The 23630-nt window shown below is 47.3% G+C and overlaps 1 protein-coding gene across 4 annotated transcripts in view; it reads left to right on the forward strand.

The window, feature by feature from the left end:
• The window catches only part of SLC13A3 (solute carrier family 13 member 3), a 67809-nt gene that overhangs the window by 32134 nt on the left and 12045 nt on the right, over positions 1-23630 (forward strand). For all 4 annotated transcript variants that reach the window (XM_070420809.1, XM_070420811.1, XM_070420810.1 and 1 more), the window contains exons 4-10: positions 4866-4932; positions 7810-7995; positions 10341-10466; positions 11860-11952; positions 12907-13011; positions 16579-16676; positions 20150-20262. In XM_070420809.1, coding sequence (XP_070276910.1) covers positions 4866-4932; positions 7810-7995; positions 10341-10466; positions 11860-11952; positions 12907-13011; positions 16579-16676; positions 20150-20262 — 788 coding nt within the window. The remainder of the gene's footprint in view (positions 1-4865; positions 4933-7809; positions 7996-10340; positions 10467-11859; positions 11953-12906; positions 13012-16578; positions 16677-20149; positions 20263-23630) is intronic.

Raw genomic sequence — 23630 nt, forward strand, 5'->3', positions numbered from 1 at the left:
GCCGGGGTTGTGGGCTCAATCCCCACTGTGGGGCGTGCAGGAAATGGCCAGTCAATGATTCTCTCACCATTGGTGTTTCTATCTCTCTCTCCCTCTCCCTTTCTCTCTGAAATCAATAAAAATATATTTAAGAAAAGAAAGAAAGAAATGAAGAGACCAGTTACTTAACTGTTCCAAGCCTCAGTTTCCTCATAGATAAAATGGGGATATTTATACTTGCCGTCTAGTTTGTTGTGAGCGCCAATTGAATGCATGGATGTAAACCTGCCTCATCTGGGCCCTTTGACTTTCCCTGGGGTTCTCTTTACTTAATTTGATGCAAGAACTCTTTCCTGCGGGGCTTCTGTGTTCCCAACGTCAAGGTTAGACGAGGGTTAACAGTTCCAGGTCAGACCTACCAAGGGCCAGGTGGGCACCATTGGAGATGGAGTGAGATTCAAGGGAGAGGGGGTGGGGCGAATCAATAGTCCTGGAACAAGCCTGACTCTGCCACTAACCCTTTGGGTCATCTTGATCCCAACCCTAATCCACTTCTCTAGGCCTCAGTTTCCCTGGGTGTAAAGAGGACGGTAATAACCCCTGCCCAGCTCTCCCTGCCCCGCCTGATACAAACTCAGGCACTGGTATTATTTGAATAAGACTTTACATAAACCCCAACCTCTAACCAGCCTTGTATATAGCATGTACAGTCTAATATCGGGGGTCCCAGCTCAGATGCTGGCAGCAACCAGGGTCCATGGATGAGTGACAGGGGCTGGAGGGACTGAGGTCAACTGGTGAACACATGCTCCCTCTGAGGGGTGGGCAGCCTCAGGAGGCTTCAGTTCCCCCATCTGTAACTTCAGGGGAGTCATCCTCAACCTGGGCTTCCCAGAATACTCACCTGCAGAACTCTTCAAAAATACTGCGGCCCCAGAATCACTAGACCAGAACCTCCAGGGTGGGACTCAGGCACTCCCAGGAAATGCCGCCATTTCCCCAGGGGTGCAGAGGGAAGGGTACAGAGAGAGAGCTAGCGATGGGTGGGAGTTCGGGGTCACTGGGTCAGAGTTCTCCCTGTCCGGCCATCCCCTGGGGAGCGATTTTGCCTCCCGGCATCTGTGTCCTATTAACAGCTTCATTTCCTGCTTCAGTGCCCTGGCCTCTGGCCCTGTGCATTGCATGTGGACATGTATTCCCATCACAGGAGCCCCTAGGCCCTCGTCCCCTTGGCCCAGGGTGAACTGACCTGCATTTAGCCTTCAGACCCTGGCTGGTGGTCAGACACAGTAAAAATAGCACACAGCGAACTTCAGTCTTCCCTCTTATTTACACTGCAGGGTGTCAGGAGGTAGGAGACCCTGGGAGGTTGGGGTAGACGCCTGCTTTTGTGGGCAGTGGGATCAGACAGTTGGGGTTGGTTAATGATCAACCCCAAGACCTGAAACAAAGCTCATTCCAGTGCAAAGAGAGATGCTCCCTTTCACCCAGTTGCTGTGTCAGTGAGGTGAGGTGAGGACAGGGGTGGAGAAAGTGGAGTGGAGGCTGTGTTAGCAGGCCAGGCTCCGGGGGCTTTAAGTCCTGGTACAAACAGGAAAGGAGCAGCCCAGAGTGGAGAGAGGAAGGAACTTCCTTCCCCAGGTCCCTGGGTGAGGCAGGGAGAGAGCAGAAACAGGAGTCTAGACCCTTCTTCCCAGTCCACGTGGGCGAAGATCCCAGAAATATATCTGTAGTCGAACAGGCTGAGTGCATTTCTGCTGCTGCCGTGAGGGGGGGTGCACATGGGACAGGCTTGATTGTCTCAGTAAGAGGGTGTGTGAAAGGACCTCTCGTAAGGCTTGGGCTTTGGCCGGGTCGTGTGAAGGGGCATCTAAGGGAGCAGGCTTTGCTCTAGATTAGTTGCTGTCAGAAGTCAGGGGCAGCTTAATGGTTGGGTAAGGAAGTGGCAGCCATTCATTTGGCAAGAGTGGGGGGTGCTTGGCATTTTGTGGGAGGCAAGCGGCTTTGTGCTCAGGCAACTTTAGCATCCTTGCTTCAGCTCACCGTTTTATCAGTGACTTCGAGGCCAGTGACGTGTAAGATTCTTTAGGTCCAACAAGAGAACAACGTAACGCAGGTAGACACCAGGGGCCACTTCGATATTCTTTCTCAAGAGCCACCCATGTGAACTAACTCCTGGCTAGTACTCAGATTCCTGTGACATTCTTTAAATCACAGTCTGGCAAACTTCGGCCCAGCAACTCTAGCCCACTACCTGTTTTTTTGTGAGTTAACGATAGTTGATGTATTTTTCAATGGTTGAAAGAAATCGAAAGTTGGATATTTTGTGACATGTGAAAATTATATGAAATTCAAATTTCAGTGCCCCCAAATAAAGGTTTAGCCCCAGATAACGTTTTACGTGTTGTCTATGGCTGCTTCCGTGATATCATGGCAGGGTTGAGTAGTTAACAACAGAGACCATGTGACTTCCAAAACCTAAAATATCTACCACTTGGCCTTTTACAGAAGAAATTTGCCAGTCCCTGCTTTAAATGGTACCTCAGCCCATTAGTTGCTATAAAAAATATCCCCGATTGGGCATTTACTCCTCACAGTTCTAGAGGCTGGAAGTCCAAGATCAAGGAGCCAGCAGATTTGGTGTCTAGTGAGATTTGACTTCCTCTTCAGAGAGGGCTGTCTTCTTGCTGTGTCCTGACATGGTTGCAGGGACAGGAGGGCTCTGTGGGTCTCTTTTATAAGGGCACTAATCCCATTCATGAGGGCTCCACCCCTATGACCTAATTACCTTCCAAAGCTCCACCTCTTAATACTATCCCATTAGGGATTACATTTTAACATATGCATTTTGGGGATGATACAAACATTCAGTCTGTAGCAAATGAGTCAACTCCTTAACCCTCTTGACAACCCTAGGAAAACTACTACTTTCATTTTGTGAATTAAAGAATTGAGGTGCCAAGTGATTCAGAGATATCTCTAAACCAGGGTTTCTTAACCTCAGCATTATTGACATTATGGGTGGGATAATTCTTTTTTGTGGGGGGCTGACTTGTGCATTGTAGGCTATTTTGCAGCATTCCTGGCCTCTACCCACTAGATGCCAGTAGCACCCCCTGCACCCCAGTTGTGACAACCAAAAATGTGTCCTGACATTGCCAACGTCCATGGGAGGGAGAAGTAGCCCCGGTTGAGAGCCACTGATTTAAGGTCACATAGTAAATGATGAAGGTATGATTTGAACCCAGAACCCAGTCACATGCTCAATACCTAGGGATGGTTTCTTTTGCCCTTGGTGATGATTTCAGCAGCAAGAACTTTCAATCTCTTGCATTTTTCTTGTCTATAAAACACTATCAAGCAAGGGATACTTTTAAAATAAAGTCAGATCCTGTCCTGACTCTGATCCAACACTCTTCCGCCTCTGCTCCCATGTGACTCAGAGGAGAAACCAAAGTTTTTACTGTGATCCCCAAGTCTCCTGTATGATCCAGCCCACTTTCTGCTACCCCCACCCCTTGCCACTTATCTCACCTCACCTCCTACTCCTCTCCTACTCCCTCAGGCCCCTCCAGCCCCACTGGTCTCCCTTCTGCTTCTGGATACACTATCACCCTCTCACCTCAGGGCCTTTGCACCTGCTCTTAATTTCCCCAGAGGTTTGCATGGCTCACCCCCTCACCTTCTTCAGGTGTCTGTTTGCTGTTACCTTCTCAGTCATACTTCTCTTGACCATCCTTTACAAAGATTGTCAGATCCAAGAATACCGGGCCCCTTCCCTGCTTTATTTTTCTCCATCACACTAATTTCCATCTGACATACTGTATATTATACTTATTTGTTTATGGTCTGTCTCCCTAACCAGAAGGTAAGTTCCACAAGGACATAGATTTTCATGTCTTGTCACTCAGTGACATCACTGATGGAGTGATCGGCTAGGGTTCACGGACAGTTCTGGTCCAGGACTCCAAGTTGCACCAAGCTCTTATCTAAGAAGAACAGAAACACACAACTTATTCACTCTCAGCATTTTTATGGCCACTAGCCTAGTGCAGTCCCACTCCCTATCTCCCCTAGGGCTTCCCTACTCTCTACTTTCCCAGCACACTGGCCTTCTCGTGGTTCCTCAGTTCTTCTAAGCTTCTTACCCAAGGGCCTTTGCACATGCTGTTTCTGTTGCTCGAAACTCTCTTCTCAAGACTCTTCATGTGGCTGGCTCCTTTTTATCCATAAGGTCTCACATCCAATGCCATCAGCGTATGGTGTCTCTCTGTTGACTGATTACAGTAGGCCACCTGCTCCCTCTCCCTACTCTGTAATTGCTTTCCATCACCTGGCCCAGTTTTATGTCCTCCCTCACTTTCATCACTACCTGAAATTTTCTTTCTGTGTTCACTGTCTGTCTCCCTTTCTAGAACATAAACTTCATGGGAACAGGGACCTTGTTGTATACTTTTCACTGTGTACCCCACGCTCATAGTCAATAGCACATAGTAGGTGCTCAATAAATACTTTTTGAATGAATAACTGGGAGATTGGGGCCACCCATTCCATTGCTGATCCATTACCACTCATAACTAGTCTTTCCCAAACATCCCTTTGGCAATGGCTGCTCACGTAAGCCTAGGCTGAGTTCTGGGCTGTCAAGCAGTCTTACAGCTAGCTAACTCCCTGCCCTCAAGTCTGGGGTCTCCAAATAGACACGGGTGGGGCAGGAAGATGGGATGTTGAGTGACTTATTTTATTTATTTATTTGATTGAATGAATAGTATGGGATTCCTGGCCAAGAGTGAACCCTGAAGAAGTACTCTTGACTGCCTACCAAAGGGTGGGCACACTCCTGTCCCCCCACATGACACTAAGCACATCATGCTTTCTTCTCCTAGTTGCTGTGGGGACAAACGGCATGAACCCTGTGCCCATGGAGATGCAGTTTCTTGCCAGAAGAGAAGAGTGAGTTCCTGGTAAAAATCATTGAGGAGCCAATTCTTGGTCCAAGGAGATGATGAACGAGAGCTCAGTGCTGCAAGCAACCTCCCTCCAATCTCTGAAAATTTCTCCAAATGACATACTTGCCCAAGTTTCCACCTTTTGCTTATGCATAGATCTCCACAGAATCCTTAAAAATGCAGATGTGGTCAGGCAGAGGAGTACATTCAATCCCTAGAGTTTTAGTAAGGGGAGGGTCTCCAGGCCAGGCCCAGAAGAGCAGAAGAGCACAAGCCACATGATAGTCAAGAAGGAGAGCAGATGCAGACCAGGTAGAGAGGCGCCAAGGACAAAGACGTCCTATGAGACAGTAATAATCGTGACTTCTGTGAGTCCAGAAGCACCGTCACATCAATAGCATGTTCAGTCTTTGGTGTACTTTGTGTATAACAATATGGTTAAGATCTTGGGGTTTGGAGCCACACAGATCTGACTTTGAACCCGGGCTCTGCCACCTACCGGCTGTGTCATTTAACCTTTCTGAGCCTCAATTAAGTTCACCTAACAACTGGATATGATATTGGAACCCAGCTTAAAGGGTTGTTTTGCGATTAAGTGGAATAATGTCGACAAAGCCAGCTGCTAAGCTCTACATGCACGATGGTAGCGCTTGTTATTAATGGCATTGTTTTCTTGATTTAATGGAGATGGAACAGTAGGAAGTAAAGTGATTTGCTCTCAGCATTGCTGGGCATTGATCAGGTCTATTTCATTCACAAGTAGAATCCATAATATGTCCCATGGTTGCGAGTGTTATGCAGGAGAATAAGGCAGTAAAGAGGCCAGGGCGGGGGCCTGGAGCTGGAAAGGGCAGCTTTAAAATGGGTAATGAGGGAAGGCCTCTCTAAGAAGGTCATGCTTGAGCAGACACCTGAAGGAGATGCGGGATCGTGGAGGTTCTGTAGAGTGTTCTCAGCAGAGGGACCAGCAGGTGCAAAGTTCCTGGGAGTCCAAAGCAGACAAGAAGCCTGTATGCTTCCTGCGTGGTTGGAGTTGGGAGAGTGGATGGTAGATAATGTTAGAGAGATTGCCTGTATGGTGAGGGTGGTAGTAGTGGGACAGGGCATGTGGGACCTCATAGGCCACTGACGTAGCTTTGATTTTGAATGGAGGGGAGCTGATGGAGGGATAGCTGAGGAGGAATATGATTTTACACCTGATTGTTTTATCCCAGGGACTGTACTCCTTCCCAGCACCACTTGGGAGCCTTGAGTCCAGCTTTGAGATCACGGGTTCTGTGATGGCCCAGCCACTCACTACCATGCAACCTGGGGATCAATTGTTACCTCCTGCCTCTGCAGAGTTTATGCAGAGTTTATTGGAAAATACATGATGCTACTCTCTGGAACGCCATGTCCATTAGAGGAAAACTCTGTGTCCACTGGATGCAAGCCCTGTCCCCTCTCTGGGCCTCAGTTTCCCCATCTAAACAAAGAGGGGGTTGCACTAAATGAACCCTAGGGCCCATCTGCTCTCTCATTCTCACTGGGAGGCTCAGCCTGGTTGGGTTCCCGGATCTGAGAGGCCACAGTTCCCGACCAGGCCACTCACCTGAGAAGTCAGCCAGAGGTCCTCAAACTTTTCAAACAGGGGGCCAGTTCACTGTCCCTCAGACATTCCACACATGCGCACTGCGGGCCCGGGACGAGTCGGCTGCTAAGCAGGACAGGCAGCGGCGGCAAAAACAGCCGGCGGGCCGGATAAATGTTTCCGGCGGGCCGCATGTGGCCCTCGGGCCGTAGTTTGAGGACCCCTGTCAGACCATGATGACATGGGTCTCCAGCTGCTTCCTTGTGTCCCTTTCAGACTTCAGATCATGTCCCCATTGTCCACTGGAGACGGGGCCCCTCATTGTAGCAATTAAAACCAGACAGTATTTGATGGATCTTTTATTATTTTAAAACATTTGATTTTTTAATTGCACAGAAGCAATTCTTAATGTCATTCACTTATAAACATTTTATAATTGCACAAGTAAAAAAAACACTCTTAAAAAATATATTCAGCATCTCACTCTCAAAGACAAGTTAAAACAGCTAGGCAAATACCAATCTAGATTATTTATTGATATCTCTATATATACATACACACATTTTCTTAAATAAAAATGCTGACAATACTATATATGCTGTTTTGGAAACTGTTATCTCACTTAATGGAGTGTAGTGAACATCTTTTTATCTCAATCACATTTGTGTCAACATCATTAACTTTAAATTATATAATTAATAATTCTTAATTTCATTCTTTCCCAAAACTCTAACTGTGCGAGGAAAACAACCCAGAAAAAATACAAATAGAGAAAAAGGATCCGTAGTTCAACCCCCGAGAAAGGTACCAAAATGACTTTGCCTGTTACTATTTTAACTTTTCTTAAAACTCAAATATTCATGAAATAATGTGAATATTGTTAAAATAACATAAAAACTATTGCTGTTACCTATCCACTTTACATAATGGATATCTTTCATCTTAATACACTCATCTAAATCACAATTTTTAAATAGCATCCAGAAAGGAGATCATCTTTATTTAGCCAATCCCCTTTTGATGGTGATTTAAGTTATCCTAAATTAAAATGATAAAATGGTATTTAACACTATGGGGCACTCTTGTACCCATACCTGAGACATTTGCCCAATTATTTCTTTGGGACTAATTCTTAGCAGAGAACACCTGAGCTGAAGGGGTGCCCAGCTCTAGAGGTTTTGATGTCGGTGCCGAATTACCTTCTCAGGAGACCACGGAGCTCTCCACACCCCAGCAATGTGTGAGCTGCTCCGTGTGAGCCCAGGATTGCTGTGTGTGTGCTGAATGGCATCTCTTTGGGTTTGTTTAAAGCAAAGACTTCCCTGAGGAGGCAGAGGATCCGCCGGCTCTTGCAGACAGCAACAAGAAGGCGGAAGAATATCGCAAAAACATCTGGAAGGGCCTCCTCATCTCCATCCCTTACGCAGCCAGCATTGGGGGCACGGCCACTCTCACCGGCACGGCTCCCAACCTCATCCTACTTGGTGGGATCAAGAGGTAAAAGCAAGTGTCGTCCTTGTTCTGTCCTCTCCCCCCCCGCCCCCCCCCCCCCGCCCCCGTCCCCGCCCCTTCAGTTAACTAACATCCAGGGAATGTATCTTGAGTGCCTTCTATTGGCCAGGCTGCAGCATAAAACCCAGCCAAGTCTCTGCTCTGTGGGACTTTTATTCTGGTGGGGAGACGCGCAGTAAAGGAAACAGCAGATGAATATGGGAGATGTCCATGTGATAAATTGTGAAATAACACTAAGCAGGATAAAGGGGTAGGAGGCACAGGGGTGAGTCGGTCACGGATGTACGACCTTTCTAACAAGATGACGTTTGAGCAGAGGCCTAGAAGTGAGGGAGTGAGCTCTGTGGACACAGAAGGAAAGCGCCTTGCAGACAGAGGGGCAGCCTGAGCAAAGGCGAACGGCATAAAGGCCCGCTAGGCTGCAGTGTAGAAGGTGCAGGGGATTGTGGGAGGAGATGCGGTAAGAAGAGGCCAGACTAAGGCAGCTCTTGTAAGACCCAGTGGGGAGTCCGTGGAAGCGGAGAGCAGAAGGGCGACATGATGTGGCATCTGCTTTGAAAACACCCCAACTGGAGGCGTTGGTCTGCGCTGTCCTGTCCAGTGAGAAGCTTGGCAGCCACGCACGCCGGCCAGCGGGGCAGCGGGTTCTGCCAGGAGGTGAAGTGTCCCCATCTCTGAATCTGTTCCAACAGAGGCCGGCATGAGAACAAGAGAAGGCTTCTCAGACAGCATGGCTTGTCGACTCGGTCATTCCAAACCTCTTAGTTCAAAGATTTAAAAAATTCCTGTATTTCAAGATCCTAAGATGTTCAGATTCTAGGATTCTGAGAGGTTTTCAGATTCCTGTGCAGTGGAGATACGGCCTGCGTTGATTTAATCTTCACAAATGCACACGTAAGCATTTGGCAAGCAGATAACAGCAAAAAGTCTTTGATGTCCCACATGGCCCCAGCGGCTGACCAGCTTCTTTTCCTGCTACTCAACCATGGAGTCAAATTGGGAGGGTGAGGGAAAGCTGGTGGTGGTCTCCTGAGAGCAGGTTTGGCATACATAAATCGGTCCTCTACTTGTGGGTAATTGAAATTATTTTTATGAGAAATTTTAAGTACACTCCAGTTTTGCCCCACAAACTGATTTTAAAACCTTAAGCCTCCACTATATTATATCAGGTGCCTAAGTTCCTTGAGTGTATGATTTGGTGGTAGAAACCAGTGATTCTCAGCCACTGGGTGCTTGTTAGAGTCACTGGGGGAGATGAAAAAATACAGCTGGGTCTCAGTTGCAGAGTGTGACTCAGGGGGGTGAGATGGGCCAGGCGTCAGCACTTTGCCAGTTGATTTCAGCTGCTGCAGACCTTCGGTGTCTTTTCAGCTCCATTCTCTGAGCAAGACCTGGCTGTGACTTAGGTTTTGGTTAGCAAACCTAGATGGCCCTGTTTCCGATGTGGGAACAGCCTGGGCTGGCCCTGTAGTCTCTTCAACCCGAAGAGGCTGGACAGGAAAGATGTGGGTTCTGGGAGCCTCAGGGCAGGTCCTGAGGTGGGGGATGCGGGGACTGGGTGGGGTGGCAGTTGCTATCAGAGAAGTTTCAGGCAGCCTGCCCACGCTGACACGAGCAGAACTTTGTCCCAACTTTAAAAGAAATTAGGGAGGGCCCGGCCGGCATGGCTCACTGGTTGAGCATCGACCTATGAACCAGGGAGTCATGGTTCAATACCCGGTCGGTTGTGGGCTCGAACTCCAGTAGGGGGTGTGCAGGAGGCAGCGGATTAGTGGTTCTCTCTTATCATTGATGTTTCTCTCTCTCTCCCTCTCCCTTTCTCCCTGAAATCAATAATTTAAAAAATTTTTAAAGAAATTAGGGAGGAAATGCTGGAGTTGCAAGTGAAAATATCAAACAAGAAGGATTTGGAGTAAATTGTATATAAATTACATGCATGTTATCGGCAACATTTAATTGCTCAGGCTTGGACTTTCTGGTCTTGGAGGAGAGGATTTAGAAGGAATGCTAAGTAATATGGAGTTCCAGTTCTCCAGCTGGGAGCCCAGGAGGCAGGGCAATAGTTGCCCTGAGTGTCCTCCTGGGGCTTTGCTCCCCAAATTCATTTCATTAGTTTATTCTGATTATACATTTAATGGTGGGTACATTATAGAACTCTCAGATAATATAGAAAAATAAACATTTGAAATACCTTTCATGCTACTGTGAATATTTAACATACTTCTCATTTTTCTATGCGTGCGCGCACACACATACACACACACACACACACACACACACACCCCGGCATGGCTGATCTTGGCTGGCTCTCACCTCCCTCTTTTCTCCAGTGCCTTCCCACAGAGCGACGTGGTGAATTTCGGCTCCTGGTTCATTTTCGCCTTACCTCTTATGGTGCTGTTCCTGTTGATCGCCTGGCTCTGGATCTCCTTCCTGTATGGGGGAATGTTCACGAGGTACCACCTTCATGTTTCACTTGAGCTTTGGGCCAGACTGAGCTGTGTTTGACCCAGGTTCCTTCTCACTAGGGAATGGCGGCTTGAGTCTTGGTCTTCTGCATACACTGAGGATTGTCTTTATAATGTCATGTTATCTTCTCACTTGGTGACTATAGTAGATCTCACTTCCCTACCGTGTGCAGATAGTGGGTGGTGTGTGGATAGTGGGTGGTGTGTGACCTGCCTGCTATGCCCAGACCCTCCGTTAATTCACTCGTCATCAATTCTAAACCACTAATAAAAACACATTTTTATTTTAATAAATATTGTCAAGTCGTTCTCCATAAGAATTGTACTAATTTGTTCTCCCATTTACCACCTATAAGAGTGTCTGTTACCATACAGCAAAGTGGATTTTTGCCAATCTGATAAGAGAAAAGTAATTTGCATTTACTTTATTGAGAGTAATTTTGAACACCTTTTAACATTGGGGGGCAATATGAAAAGTTTTTATATATTCATGGGGACCATTGGTATTCACTCTCCTGTGAATTGCTAAACTGTGTGTCTATATCCTTTGTACATTTTTCAAATGGACTGTTGGTGTTGGTTGATCTTATTGATTTCTAATACTCTTTATATATTGAAAGATTAGTGATTATTCTGCAATATGAGTTGCAAATATTTTTCTAACTTGCTTTTTACTTTGCTTACAGTGCTTTCTTTCATGTAGGATTTTTGAGAAAATTTTACATAGACTATTTATCAATCTTTTCTCATATGGCTCCTGAATTTTCCATTACAGTTAAAAGGGCCTTCCCATTAAAGGAGTTATAAAAAAAAGCAATCACAGTTTTCTTCTGATATTTTAATATTTTTCACATTTAAATTCTTTTTTATCTATTTGGAGTTTATCTTTAGGGTGCTATGAGGTTTAAATTCATTGTCATGGTATCCTTGTCAAAAATCAATTGACCACAGATGTGTATGGGTTTATCTCTGAACTCCCAATTCTGTTCCATTGAACTATATGTCCAACACCATTGAACAAATAGCCCATCTTTTGCATACCAGCTGTGATACCAACTTTATCACAGATAAATCCCCATTTATATTTGGCTATATTTCTGGGCTTTCTATTTTATTCCATTGATTTGTCTGTTTATTCATGTTTCTGTTTGAGCCCCTAAAGGATCCCCTGTGCGTCAGATGATCAGATTCACATTTTAAAAAGAACACCCAGGCTATATGTGGGGAGAACAGTTTTTAGGAAGGGAAGACAGAGGGAGAACAGCAGGCCACTGCAGTTTCCCGAACAGAGATAATGAGGCCTGGCCAGGTGGTGGTGGGCTGGGGCGAAGTTAGTCACCCTTGCAGTAGCCACTCCTAACTTCTCTACTTTCTGTTTCAGGGGCTGGAAGAAGGACACAGAGGTCAATGCTACTGGAGAAGAAAGGGCTCGAGCTGTGATTCAGGAGGAATACAAGAGTCTGGGGCACATGGTGTGCGCGATCCAGGGATCCATGGGGTGGAGAGAAAACTGGGCGGTAGACTTTCAAGAGAGTTACCTCTTGGTCTGATCCCTGGGTCCCCGTGGGCTGAGTCCCAGGGGAATATCAGGACCAGTGGCCTGAAATGGGGTCATGGAGATGGAGGGTAGGGAGGTGGCTCACACCGTCAGCCCCTTGCCCTGGTGCTGGGGTAGATACTAGGAAGCTCCTCAGGGTGTACTTGGGGTGGGGACTTGCCTCCTTCCTGCCAAATGCACCCTTTCCCTTCTGGTACATGGGATACTCAACATGTATCCCATGGCAGCTTCCAGGACCTTGTTTACAGTGTGTATTTCCTGTGGTAACAATAACTCGGAGTCAGCAGGCTTGCCCCCAAGGGCTGACTCTGCCACTCACTTCCTGTGCGACCTCGGGCAAGGCACTAACCCTCTCTGGGCTCTGTTCCCCAATCTGTGAAATGGGCACATTGGGTAGATATTTGCCCCCAACATTTGCATACTCTCTCTCTTTCTACTTCTCTTCATGTCTGTCCCTTTCTGTGTTGGTCCCACTCTGCGCTCATGTTCATCCCTGTGTGTGACTCTCTGCCTACCTCTCTGTTTCCTGTCTCTCTGATTCTCTCTTTTTCACTCTTTCTGTCTGTCTCTGGATTCTCCCTAGGACTCTGGGAAATTCCCAATAAAAACGATATAAATAGCTTTGGTGAGGGGCTGCTTGATACTTAGGAAGGACCCTGGCGAGTGTGGTAGCCCCAGGCAGGAACCACTCACACCACGGAACAGCCCTCTCCTCACGCGGGGGGGCTTCCTGGGGAGCGAACTCCTCCTCTCAGTTTCTCAGAGGCAGAGTCGGGGCCCAGTCACACTGTGGGCACCTGCCCGAGGCCTTCCCACCCCGCAGACGGCCCGAGCCCACGGTCACCACGTGCCTGCATATCTATACCACAGGTTTGCTGAACGGGCCGTTTTCGTCCTTTTCTGCATGTTTGCCATCCTCCTCTTCTTCCGGGACCCGAAGTTCATCCCTGGCTGGTCCAATCTCTTCAAACCTGGGTGAGCCTCTGGGGACCCACAGGTGGAGTCCAACAGGGAAGATTCTGGGATGGGCCACGTGGAGCTGGAGAGGCAGTGCAGCGGGGTGACCTGGGCGAGGTTCATGCCTCTGGTCCCTGGTCATTATTAATGGCTCCTTCTTTTGCTCTGGAAAGAGTTGTGGTTTGGAGGATAAGACATTTGGGTTCTCATGTATTAAGAGCTTTGTCTTTGAAATCAGACAAAACTGGGTTTCATGGGCAGCTGTGTCACTTACAAATTGTGCAGCCCCAATCACGTCATTCATTCATTCATTCATTCATTCATGCACTCAGTCAACATTTTTTGAGAGCCTAATATGTGCTAAGCATTATGCTAGATGCTGGGGACACAGACAAAAACAAGTAGTTAGACAACAAAATAACATTGTAATGAGTGCAATGAAAGAGTGAGAGGGTGGAATTATAAACGAATGGAGTGGGGGCCTTGACTTCGGATAGTTCTGGGAAGAACCGAAGTTAGAAAGAGTGGAGATAAAAACTGGAGACACACTGGGCGTGTCTATAAGAGCCTGAGGTAGGAACCAACTTAGGACACTTGGAGCCCAGTGTGACCCACACCTGGTGGGAAGGGAGGGAAGTGGGCAAGACGTGGCTGGAAGGGCAGGTGAGGGCCAGATCATGGAGGTCTTGTTGGACATGTTAAGCATTTTGGTATTTTTTAGTAAGAGTAATGGGAAGCTATAGGAGGGTTTTAAGTTACGTAACCTCTCTGTGTCGCAGTGTCTTCATCTGTAAAATGGTATAATAATAGCACATTTCTCACTGGATTATTCTGAGGATAAATGAGTTAATACTTGTCAAACGATTAAAATTGCTCATAGGAAGAACTCAGTAAAACATTCATTACATTTACTAGAGAATGGATAGCGGGGTCAAAAATACAGGTGAGAGAACAGTTAGGAGCTATGACACCATCCAGATGGCCCTGTCATCTGAGACCGGGGTCAGGAAACTAAGGCTTATGGACCAAATCTGGCCCACCCTTGTTTTTGAATGGTTTTTACATTTTTAAATGGCTAGGGAAAAATCAAAAGACAATACAGGATGGGGCAAAAGTAGTTTTTAGTTGTGAGTAAGCAAAACACAGAATTTATTCTCGCATCATTATTTATTAATTTTCGTATTATCTTCCATATGAACAACCGTAAACCTACTTTTGCCCCACCCTGTATTTTGTGGCACATGAAAATTATATGAAATTCAAAGGACAGTGTCTACAAATAAAGTTCTGTTGGACCACAGCCATACCTTAGATACTGTCTACGGCTGGTTTCGTGCTATGATGTCAAAGTTGAGCCATGACAGAAACGACATGGCCTGCAAAGCCAAAAATATTTATTGTGTGGCCTTTTATAGAAGATGTTATGGACCCCAATCTAGGCGAAGGCTTTAATGGCTTGAATGAAACAAAGAAAGTGAAAAACACCTAGAATCTTTGTCTCCAGATCTGATGGACATCCTTTCTGACTTAAAAGGAATGCCTCTCCGAGAACCATTCCACAACTTGATTGGATTGGTGGCTATAAGACTGTGTACATTAGGCTAAAATCACTTAACTATATCCTTAAAATGGGTGCATTGTATTCCATGTTAAGTATATATTTCAGTAAAACTAATTTTTAAAACACAAGCAAACTGACTAAAAAGAAACCTATCTAAACACAAGATTTTTTTGACGGAAGTGTGATTACAGTGAACAAATTGTTTGTGATCTGCTGTTTTTTGTTTCATGATAAAAGTTATGTTTACTCATTATAAAAAATTCAAGCAATGCTGAAGTGAAAAAGTAAAATTTAGTTGCCCTTCATCTCCCCTCTGTCCCACTCCCCAGTGATATTCACAATTAAAGTTGGTGTGTAATATTGTAGACACACACATGCACATTAATACACACACAGAGACATATAACAAAAAATTGGGAAATATAATAATAGGATCATGGACAGTTTTCCATTTCATTCTTCATATTAAATATTTTATTGATTTTATTTATTTCAGAGAAGGAAGGGTGAGGGAGAGAGAGAAACATCAATGATGAGAGAGGATCATCAATTGGCTGCCTCCTGCACACCCCCTACTGGGGATCGAGCCTGCAACCTGGGCATGTGCCCTGACTGGTAATTGAACTGTGACCTCCTGGTTCATAGGTCAACACTCAACCACTGAGCCACATTGACAGGGCTATTTCATTCTTTTTAAACACTGCATAGTATCCTATAGAATGGGAGTATCTTAATTTAGTTTATCAATTCCTTTTGGATTGTGTCCAATACTGCAAATAAAAACTTTTTTATTTATTTACAAGGTTTCTTGGTTGTATGTCTACACATAAAAATTGATATTATCTCATATATTAAAAAAAGATGTAAGGTATTTCATTATGTACATATTATACATATTATTAAAAACACTTTATTTAAACATGTCTCTACTAAGCATCTTCTATTTTTCACTCTTATCAAATGAACATCTCTGTACATAATCTGTGTACAAGAGTCCAGTTATTTCCTGAGGGTAAATTCCTAGACGTATAATAACTGGATCGAGGGGTATTCACATGGAAAGTATTGAAGCATGATGCCAGCTGTCCTCTGGAAGGTTAAACATTTATTTTCCCACCAGCCCTATATGTTTTCCAACATCCTCATTCGGTATTACCACCCTTTTCAAGTTTGCCTGTCTGTTCGCAGAGGTAAAAACAGAGTAGTACTCCGTTAGTGTTTTGATTTGTATTTCTCTAGTATAGTGGTATCGACCACCTTTTCCAGTTTCTTGGCCATTTGAATACTCTTCTTCCCAAATGTGTGGGCTAAACATGCTTTTGTTAGCAGTTGGCTCTGAGCTTCTTTGAACTTGCAGCTGGGAAAATCTGGGTTCAGTACCCATCTCCCCATAGACCATGGTCTGGCCTTGAGCCAGTTGCTCTGCTCTCTGAGCCTTGGATTCCTCATCTGAAGTGGAAGAGGCCTACCCCAGGCTTCTGAGAGCTTAGCATCTCCTCCACTGGACACCTTGTGGATCCTTGCAAGCTGGTAGTTAGGTTTTGTGGGGCCATGAAGCTGGCTCCATCTGGGCTCTGCTGATGTGAGTGAGCTCCATGTCCATGTAGTAAGCTGCCCATCCCAGGAGGAATGCAAACAGAAGCTGAGCAAATACCGAGCTGCTACAGGAACCCTGGGTACAGTGATCCATGGGGGTTCCACAGACCCCGGTATTCTGTGGCTCTCAGATTCTTTCCTCCTTGGTCAAGTCCCTTTACCTCGTGTCCTTGAGTTGGGAGGAAAAGTATTTGTTTGGCTCAAGCAGGATCTAAAAGCCCCGGGGGGCTGCGGGCAGAGGGCTTTTGCATCCACGGGTGGTTGCATCCCTGCTGAGTTCAGTGCAAGACAGAATCCAGAGACCTCTGACAAGGCCCCTCACAGGGGCCCTGATTCCCTCCCACAGATCCTCACGGGTAGATCTGCCAAGCCTTGGCCTGCTGAGAGGCCCAGGGTCACATGATTCAGGGCCTTGTCTGTCCTTGTAGGTTTACTTCTGATGCTGTCACCGGCGTGAGCATTGTCACCATCTTGTTTTTCTTCCCATCCAAAAGGCCCTCTCTCAAGTGGTGGTGTGACTTTAAAGGTAAGGTGGTCAGGGCTGGGGTGTCGGTGAGCTCAGTGAGTTCTGTGGCGTGGAGCGTGGTAATCGGTGGCGTGAGGTGGGCCCCACACCTGGGACCTGAGAGCCAGCCCTACTGTACGAGCCACAAGCCACCCTGAGTCTTCCCCACCCCCTGTTCCCCGTTTCCTGTCTGAGCAGCTACCTTGTCTGGGCACTTGGGGCTGCCAGAGGTGACTGTCCAGGGCAGGGGCTAGCGACTAGATACAGTCCCTGGGCCAAATCCAGCTGCCGGTCTATTTTTGTACAACCTATGAGCTAAGAATGGCTCTCACATTTCTAATGGTTGAAAAGAATCAAGAGAAAAATATGACACACAAACATTACATGAAATTCAAATTTCAGTGTCCATAAAGTTTTTAATTTCTCCAATAAGAAATTTGTGGGCTTTTAATTTCTCTAGTTATACAAGTGTCTATGCAATAGCCTCATTGTTGCCTGTTGGCTCACAAAGCCCGAGATATTTACGCTCTGCTCCTTTATAGAAAAGCTTTGCCACCTCTGGACTTGCAACTCAATTGCCCACAGGACCAGATGTGAACATCTCAAGCTGGGTTAAAATGAATAGGAAGCGGTGTGGAGTGAGGCAACACTGCTGAAAAACATTCAAATCCAGCTTAAAAGCATCACAGAGCCCTCCAAACCAAACTGTCTGTAGTCCGGCCTTGGCCTTCAGAGCTCCATCCAACATGTGACCCCACTGGGTTTCCAGCAGTCTGCCTTGAGAAGGTGCCAACACCTGCCACCTGTCACAGATGAGCCATGTGTGTGCCTGGCCCATCGCTATCTGGGGAGTGAGATGAGCTCTGGACCAGGAGTCAGGAAACAGTGGTCCTAAGCTAATTATTTTCTATTGTGTGTCTTTTAATTTATTTTTATTGATTTCAGAGAGGAAGAGAGAGATAGAAACATCAATGATGAGAGAGAGTCATTGATCGGCTGCCTCCTGCATGCCCCACACTGGGGATGGAGCCTGGCAACCTGGGCATGTGCCCTGACCGGGAATCGAACCGTGAGCTCCTGGTTCATAGGTCGACGCTCAACCACTGAGCCACACCGGCCAGGCACTATTTTCTATTGTAGAAAAAAATGGAGTATTAGGAAGGATAGTTCCAGTTTTGTAGGATGGGGGTTGGAGAGTGGGGAGTACCGAGTAAGGATCAGGAGGGAGAGGATTTCTCGGTCCCACCAATAGTTCCTGGAGCAGAGCTGGGCCAGGAGGAGGCTGGCACAGGGTCCGAGGGGCTTAGGCTGTGGGCTTTGGCCTCTGCAAAACCAAACAGGGTTCCCTTGTTCCTCCATCTCTGCTTCTCTGTCTTGCTTTCAGGCGCTTTCCTCACAATCCGCTCCGTGTGTCATTTCTTGGTCTCATAGTTTCTACTGCTCCTTAGCTTTTGAATGCTTATAGTTTCCGCTTCATTCTAGTTCTTGCCTTTTTGTAGGTTCTGTCTTCACCTTGCTGGTGCCCACTCTCTTTTAGTATCTGCTCCCACGGCTTCTACTTCCTGTCCCCTCAGCCTCTGTCCCTCTGGCTTCCCGTCTTAGTGTGTGCTCCTTCGAGTCCACTCCCTCGGAGCCTCTGTTGCCTCCTGACATCTGTTTCCTCATAATGTCTGCTTCCTCATGACTCCCACTTCCTCGCAGTTTCTGCTTCCTGGGAGCATCTACTTCCTCAAAGTGTCTGTTTCCCCACAGAACCTCAGCTGCTAGCACCCCTCCTATATTATTATGCGACCTCTGTCCATTCTTCTACCTTCAATTATCACTTCTCTTTGCCCAGTTGTCTCTCTATTTCCCATTGATGCTTCTGAGAGTAAGAATCTAGTTGGTTTGGTTTATTCTTCTTTTTATAATAGCAGCTGTATTGAGATATAATTTACATACTGTACAAATCACTCGTTTAAAGTGTACATTCAATGGTTTTCAGTATATTCACAGAGTTGTACAGTCATCAATACTATTTTAGAACATTTTCACCACCCCATGAAGAAACCCTAGTTCATTAGCAGTCACTCATGCCCCTCCCCTCAAGCCCTAGACAATCACCAGTTTACTTTCTTTATGGATTTACCTATTCTAGATATTTTATATAAATGTAATCATAGTTACATATGCGATTCTTTGTGACTGGCTGCTTTTAATTAACATGATGTTTTTAAGGATGAGCCATGTTGTAATAACATGAATCAGTACTACTACTTTTGTTTTTAAATCCTCACCCAAGGATATGGGGAGAGAGAGAGAGAGAGAGAGAGAGAGAGAGAGAGAGAGAGATTGGTTGCCTCCCACACACACCCCAACTGGGGATTGAAACCACAGCCTAGGTATGTGTCCCGACCAGAAACTGAACCCCAACCCTTTTGGTGTGTGGGACAACGCTCCAGCCAACGGAGCCAGGGCGGGAATTGTTATTCTTATTTGGGCAGATCTCCCCCCACCAGGCTACCTTGTGCCTCATCGGTTCCTGACCAGCCCGTGGCCTGGCTGCTCTTGACCGGTCCCGTCCAGGGTTCTGTCACCTGGGAGTGGGCTCATAAGACCTGAGCTTCCTCTCGGGCTGGGGCTGCGGGAAGGGCACCAGGACCTGGATGTCTGGTACCCCAGCTCTGTCCCTGATTTGCTGGGTGACCTCCCAGTGAGTCCCTGGATTCTCTGGAACTGGCTTTCCCGAGTAGGTCCCTTAGACACTTCTCGCCTCTGGCTTTCCTAGTGCACAGGGAGGTGACATGTATGGAGGCAGCGGATTGGGTGCAGGGCAATGTGTTTCAGGAAACAAGGCCCTCCCTGTTCATCATTCCTTTCACATTTTTGAAACAGAAAACATTTTCTGTCTTACATGAAAATAGCAAGTGCCCGGCCCCGTGGAGAATAGGGATGCCCGTTCATGCATGTTTTGTCCAAGGCTGCTTTGTGCCATCACAGCATCCTAGTTGCAACAGAGGCTGCAAAGCCTAAATTATCCAGTCCCTAACCCTTTACAGAAGTGTGCTGGCCCCTGTTCTGGCCACTGCACACACCACCGCCTTTGAAAACATAAAAACCACCCCATAGTTCCACGGGCCAAAGATTCCCATAGCTTTTTTTCTCTCCTGAATAGCCTTCCTCTTTCCTTCCTCCCTTGCACATCCAGTTACAGAGAGAACCTTCTGCCCTGGGTGAGGATGAAAGTAACACTTGCCCAGAAGGACTGTGAGAGGCTGAGAGGTGTCCTGGCATGGAGGCCTGCTTCCAGGACACGCCCCAGCGGCAGGACCCCACTATTTTCATTCTGAATAGAGCAGATGCCATGCCATGGTGGTGTGGGTTTTCCCCTGCAGCTCCAAAGTCAGATGCTGGAGCCAGATCGTGGCTTCCTGGAGAACCCCGAGTGCCCCCACAAAGACAGGGCCTGCAGGGACCCGTGTCCGCTCCTCAGAGTGTCTTCTCTCTCTGCCCAGCTCCCAACACAGAGACAAAACCCCTGCTGACGTGGAAGAGGGCGGAGGAAACCATCCCCTGGAGCATCATCCTCCTCCTGGGCGGGGGCTTCGCCATGGCCAAGGCCTGCGAGGTAAGATGGGCAGGAGGGCTGCGCGTGCGCCCGGGGCGGCGTGGGCAGGTCCCAGTCCCAGCTGCAGGCGCAGCTGAAGAGCCAGAGACTCCATGGGCCCTATAGACACCATCCACCTCCTTTGCCAATTAGGATAATCATAGTTCCCCTCTCAGTGCCCGGTGCTGAGGAGAAAGACAGGAGTAAGGTCTGATCTGGAACCTCAAGGAGCTCACAGGGGACTCAATACTATTGCTGGTACCAATAACATCACGACTTGAGGGTTCTGTGAGCACAGGGGACCACTACCACATACAGTGCTCGCCTTGTCCGGCGTGCTTTACATGCAGTAACTGCTTTAAACTTCCAAACAAGTCTGTACGATACATGCCATTGTTATTCACATTCTATAGATTAGGAAATGGAGGCACAGAGAGGCAAAGTCACTTGCCCAAGGGCACACAGCTATGTACTCCGGATTACGATCCAGGTAGTTTGACTCTAGAGTGTATGCTCTTAGCCACTATGATATAAATGTAAGGTACTTTTAATACTATTTATTCAATTAGTCATTAATGTTATTCTAGAGGGTTCTGTGAGCTCAGAGGCAGGTCTGGGACTAGAGTGAGGCGAGTGAGGCACCGAGGGTGCAGGATTTCCAGGAGGCGCTCACGCTCAGGGTCGTCGGCCCTGCTCAGAGGAAGTGCAGCCTCAGTGTCCACCATGTGTCATAGTGTATTACCTCACTGACCCCTCACAGGACCCTAGGGTCTCTCGGTAATATTTTACCCCCATTTTCCAGATAGGAAAACCGAGGCTCAAAGTTCTTACTCTGTGGGGTTGTTGGGAGTAATTAAAGATATGCTGATGCAATCCATAGCAAATAGGAAAAATTAAGCAACCCTCTTAAGATCATAACATCACACTCTGCTTAGGAGCTGAGGCTCAAACTCCTGTCGATGTAATTTTGGAGTCCAGGCTCCTAATGGCTCAGTTTCCAGGACTTCCCAAGTGCCAGGCACTGCTTGAAGCACTTTGCAAATACTGACTTTGTTCATCTTCATAAACACCACTGAAGGAAATTCTATTGCTGCCCCATTTCAAAGATGAGGAAACAGAGGCACCTGAAGCTAAATAGCTTGCCTGTGTTTGTGCAGACAGGTGGCAGGGCCAGGATTTGAACCCATAGCTGATGCTGCTGTGCGCCCCCTCCCAAATCATTCCCTGTAAGCCCATGCATTTAAAACCACACCCAGCTAAAGGTCAATCTGAAATTAAGGTAATGGAAACCTGAAACTACTCCTCAGATTGCTCTCTTTTAAAATTCAATTTAAAATTTCAGGTTCGAACAGTGTTACAGTGCAAGTCACCCATTAAGGTATACACCAGTCAGAAGCCCAGGTCTGGGACCCGAGAACCTGGATTCAAATCTCAGTTCTATCACCCCTTCCGGGGGCCCTTTGGGCAAGTTCCTTAACCTCTCTGGGCACCAGTTTTCTCTCTATGAATCGGCTCCAAGTTCTTACTCTGGGGTTGTTGGGAGTCATTGAAGAAGACATGCTGACGCAATCCATAGCAAACAGGAAGTGCTGAGGAGGCCCTGTGCATCCTCAGGCCACGCTCAGTGTAGGTTTTGCTTCCCGGAAGCAGACTCTGAGGTCATTCGGTGACCTTGAGGGGTCGCAATACAGCTGCGAGGCAGACCTGCGAAGCCTCCACCCACCCCACAGAGAGCGCCAAGCTGAGACGGCCCTTCAGAGATACCCCGTTGGTTAGGGATGGCCCCGGCTTCCCTCCGGCATCTGTGGACATGGCCTCCCCGGGAGCAGGGGTGACCTTGGCAAGGTACCCTGGGGTCAGGGGCTGGCAGTGCAGGCTGTCCGCTGCCCACACTCCCTGTGCTGGGGCAACAAGGCCTTCAGGGAAGGCGGTCTGGGTAGCACACTTAGGTTCTCTACACAGCAACTCTTTTTTTGCAAACTATGTTTTTATTTTATTCTTTTTCCCCCCAATAAATAACACAGTTACAATGGTACAGATTTCAAAAAGAGCAAAGGGATGGATGAGAAAAGGTACTGTTGTCTTCTTTTAAGGAATCCCAAAGACCAGAGAGGTTAACTGCCTGACTCTAGGTTACATAACTCGTTGGTAACAGAGCTGGGTTTTTAACTGGTGTCTCTCTGACTCCTTTCACTACTGTCTTCTACTGAAGCTGTATTAAGGAAGGCTTCCCAGAGGAAGTGACATGCTATCCAGGTCTTAAGAGGATCACGCAATGCATCGGTAGAAAGCATGGGCTGTGGAACCAGGCCATCTAGTTAGAGTCTCATATCTCCTACTTCTTAGCTGTGTGCCTCCGTGTCCTCATCTACAAAATAGGGATTCAAATGGAACCCATCTCACCTGGCCAGGTAGCTCAGTTGGTTGGAGCATTGTCCCAATACATCAAGGTTGCAGGTTCAATATCCAGTCAGGGTAAATACAAGAAGCAACCAGTGAGTGCATACATAATTGGAACAACAAATCGGTCTCTCTTTCAAAAAAAATAAAAAATGAAAAAAATTAGCCCTAGCTGGTTTGGCTCAGTGGATAGAGCGTCGGCTTGTGGACTGAAGGGTCCCAGGTTTGATTCCGGTCAAGGGCATATGCCCGGGTTGCGGGCTTGATCCCCAGTGGGGGGCATGCAGGAGGCAGCTGATCAATGGTTCTCTCTCATCATTGATGTTTCCATCTCTCCCTCTCCCTTCCTCTCTGAAATCAATAAGAACATATTAAAACACACACACACACACACACACACACACACACACACACACGGATTCCATCTCATAGAGTTGTTGCAATTATTAAGTGAGCCTATTCGTATGGAGAACTTAGAGCATAGCCAACATAGCTGGTTATTATGAGGGATGTTGGGGAAGAGGGGAATTCAGGATCAAGAATGACACAGAGGTTCTCACCCCGAGCAACCCTGTGGAAATAGATGTTTACTGAGATGCACCTATTCTGACCCCGAGGGAGGAGGCACAGGGTGACCCCACACCCCAGAGGCTTCTCTGAGCTCAGAGCTCTCTCAGTAGGAGCTGGGCTGCAGGACCGCTGAGCATGCTGGGAGGCCAGTCTGGCCCCTGGCCCGGCCCCAGGCAGCAGCTGGGATTTCTGTTCAAGGAGGGTTTTGTGTAGCAGCTGCCCCTTTCCCCAGCTCCTGCTGGTTCCATCCCCTCCCCAGGCAGCACAGCCTGCCCCAGAGGGACCAGAATGCCCACGGCACTTCCTGCTCCCTCGTCCCTGCCCAGTGCCCTTGCCAGGCCACAGTGGCCTCCTGTGGCTCAGAGGCCCTTGGATGGGACCCAGGGTGAGTCTGGCTGTGTGGACTCCCACATGCTGGC

Source organism: Myotis yumanensis, unplaced genomic scaffold (assembly GCF_028538775.1).
Source record: "Myotis yumanensis isolate MYYU_CA2020_CCGP unplaced genomic scaffold, mMyoYum1.0.hap1 SCAF_7, whole genome shotgun sequence".
Classification (NCBI taxonomy): Eukaryota; Metazoa; Chordata; class Mammalia; order Chiroptera; family Vespertilionidae; genus Myotis; species Myotis yumanensis.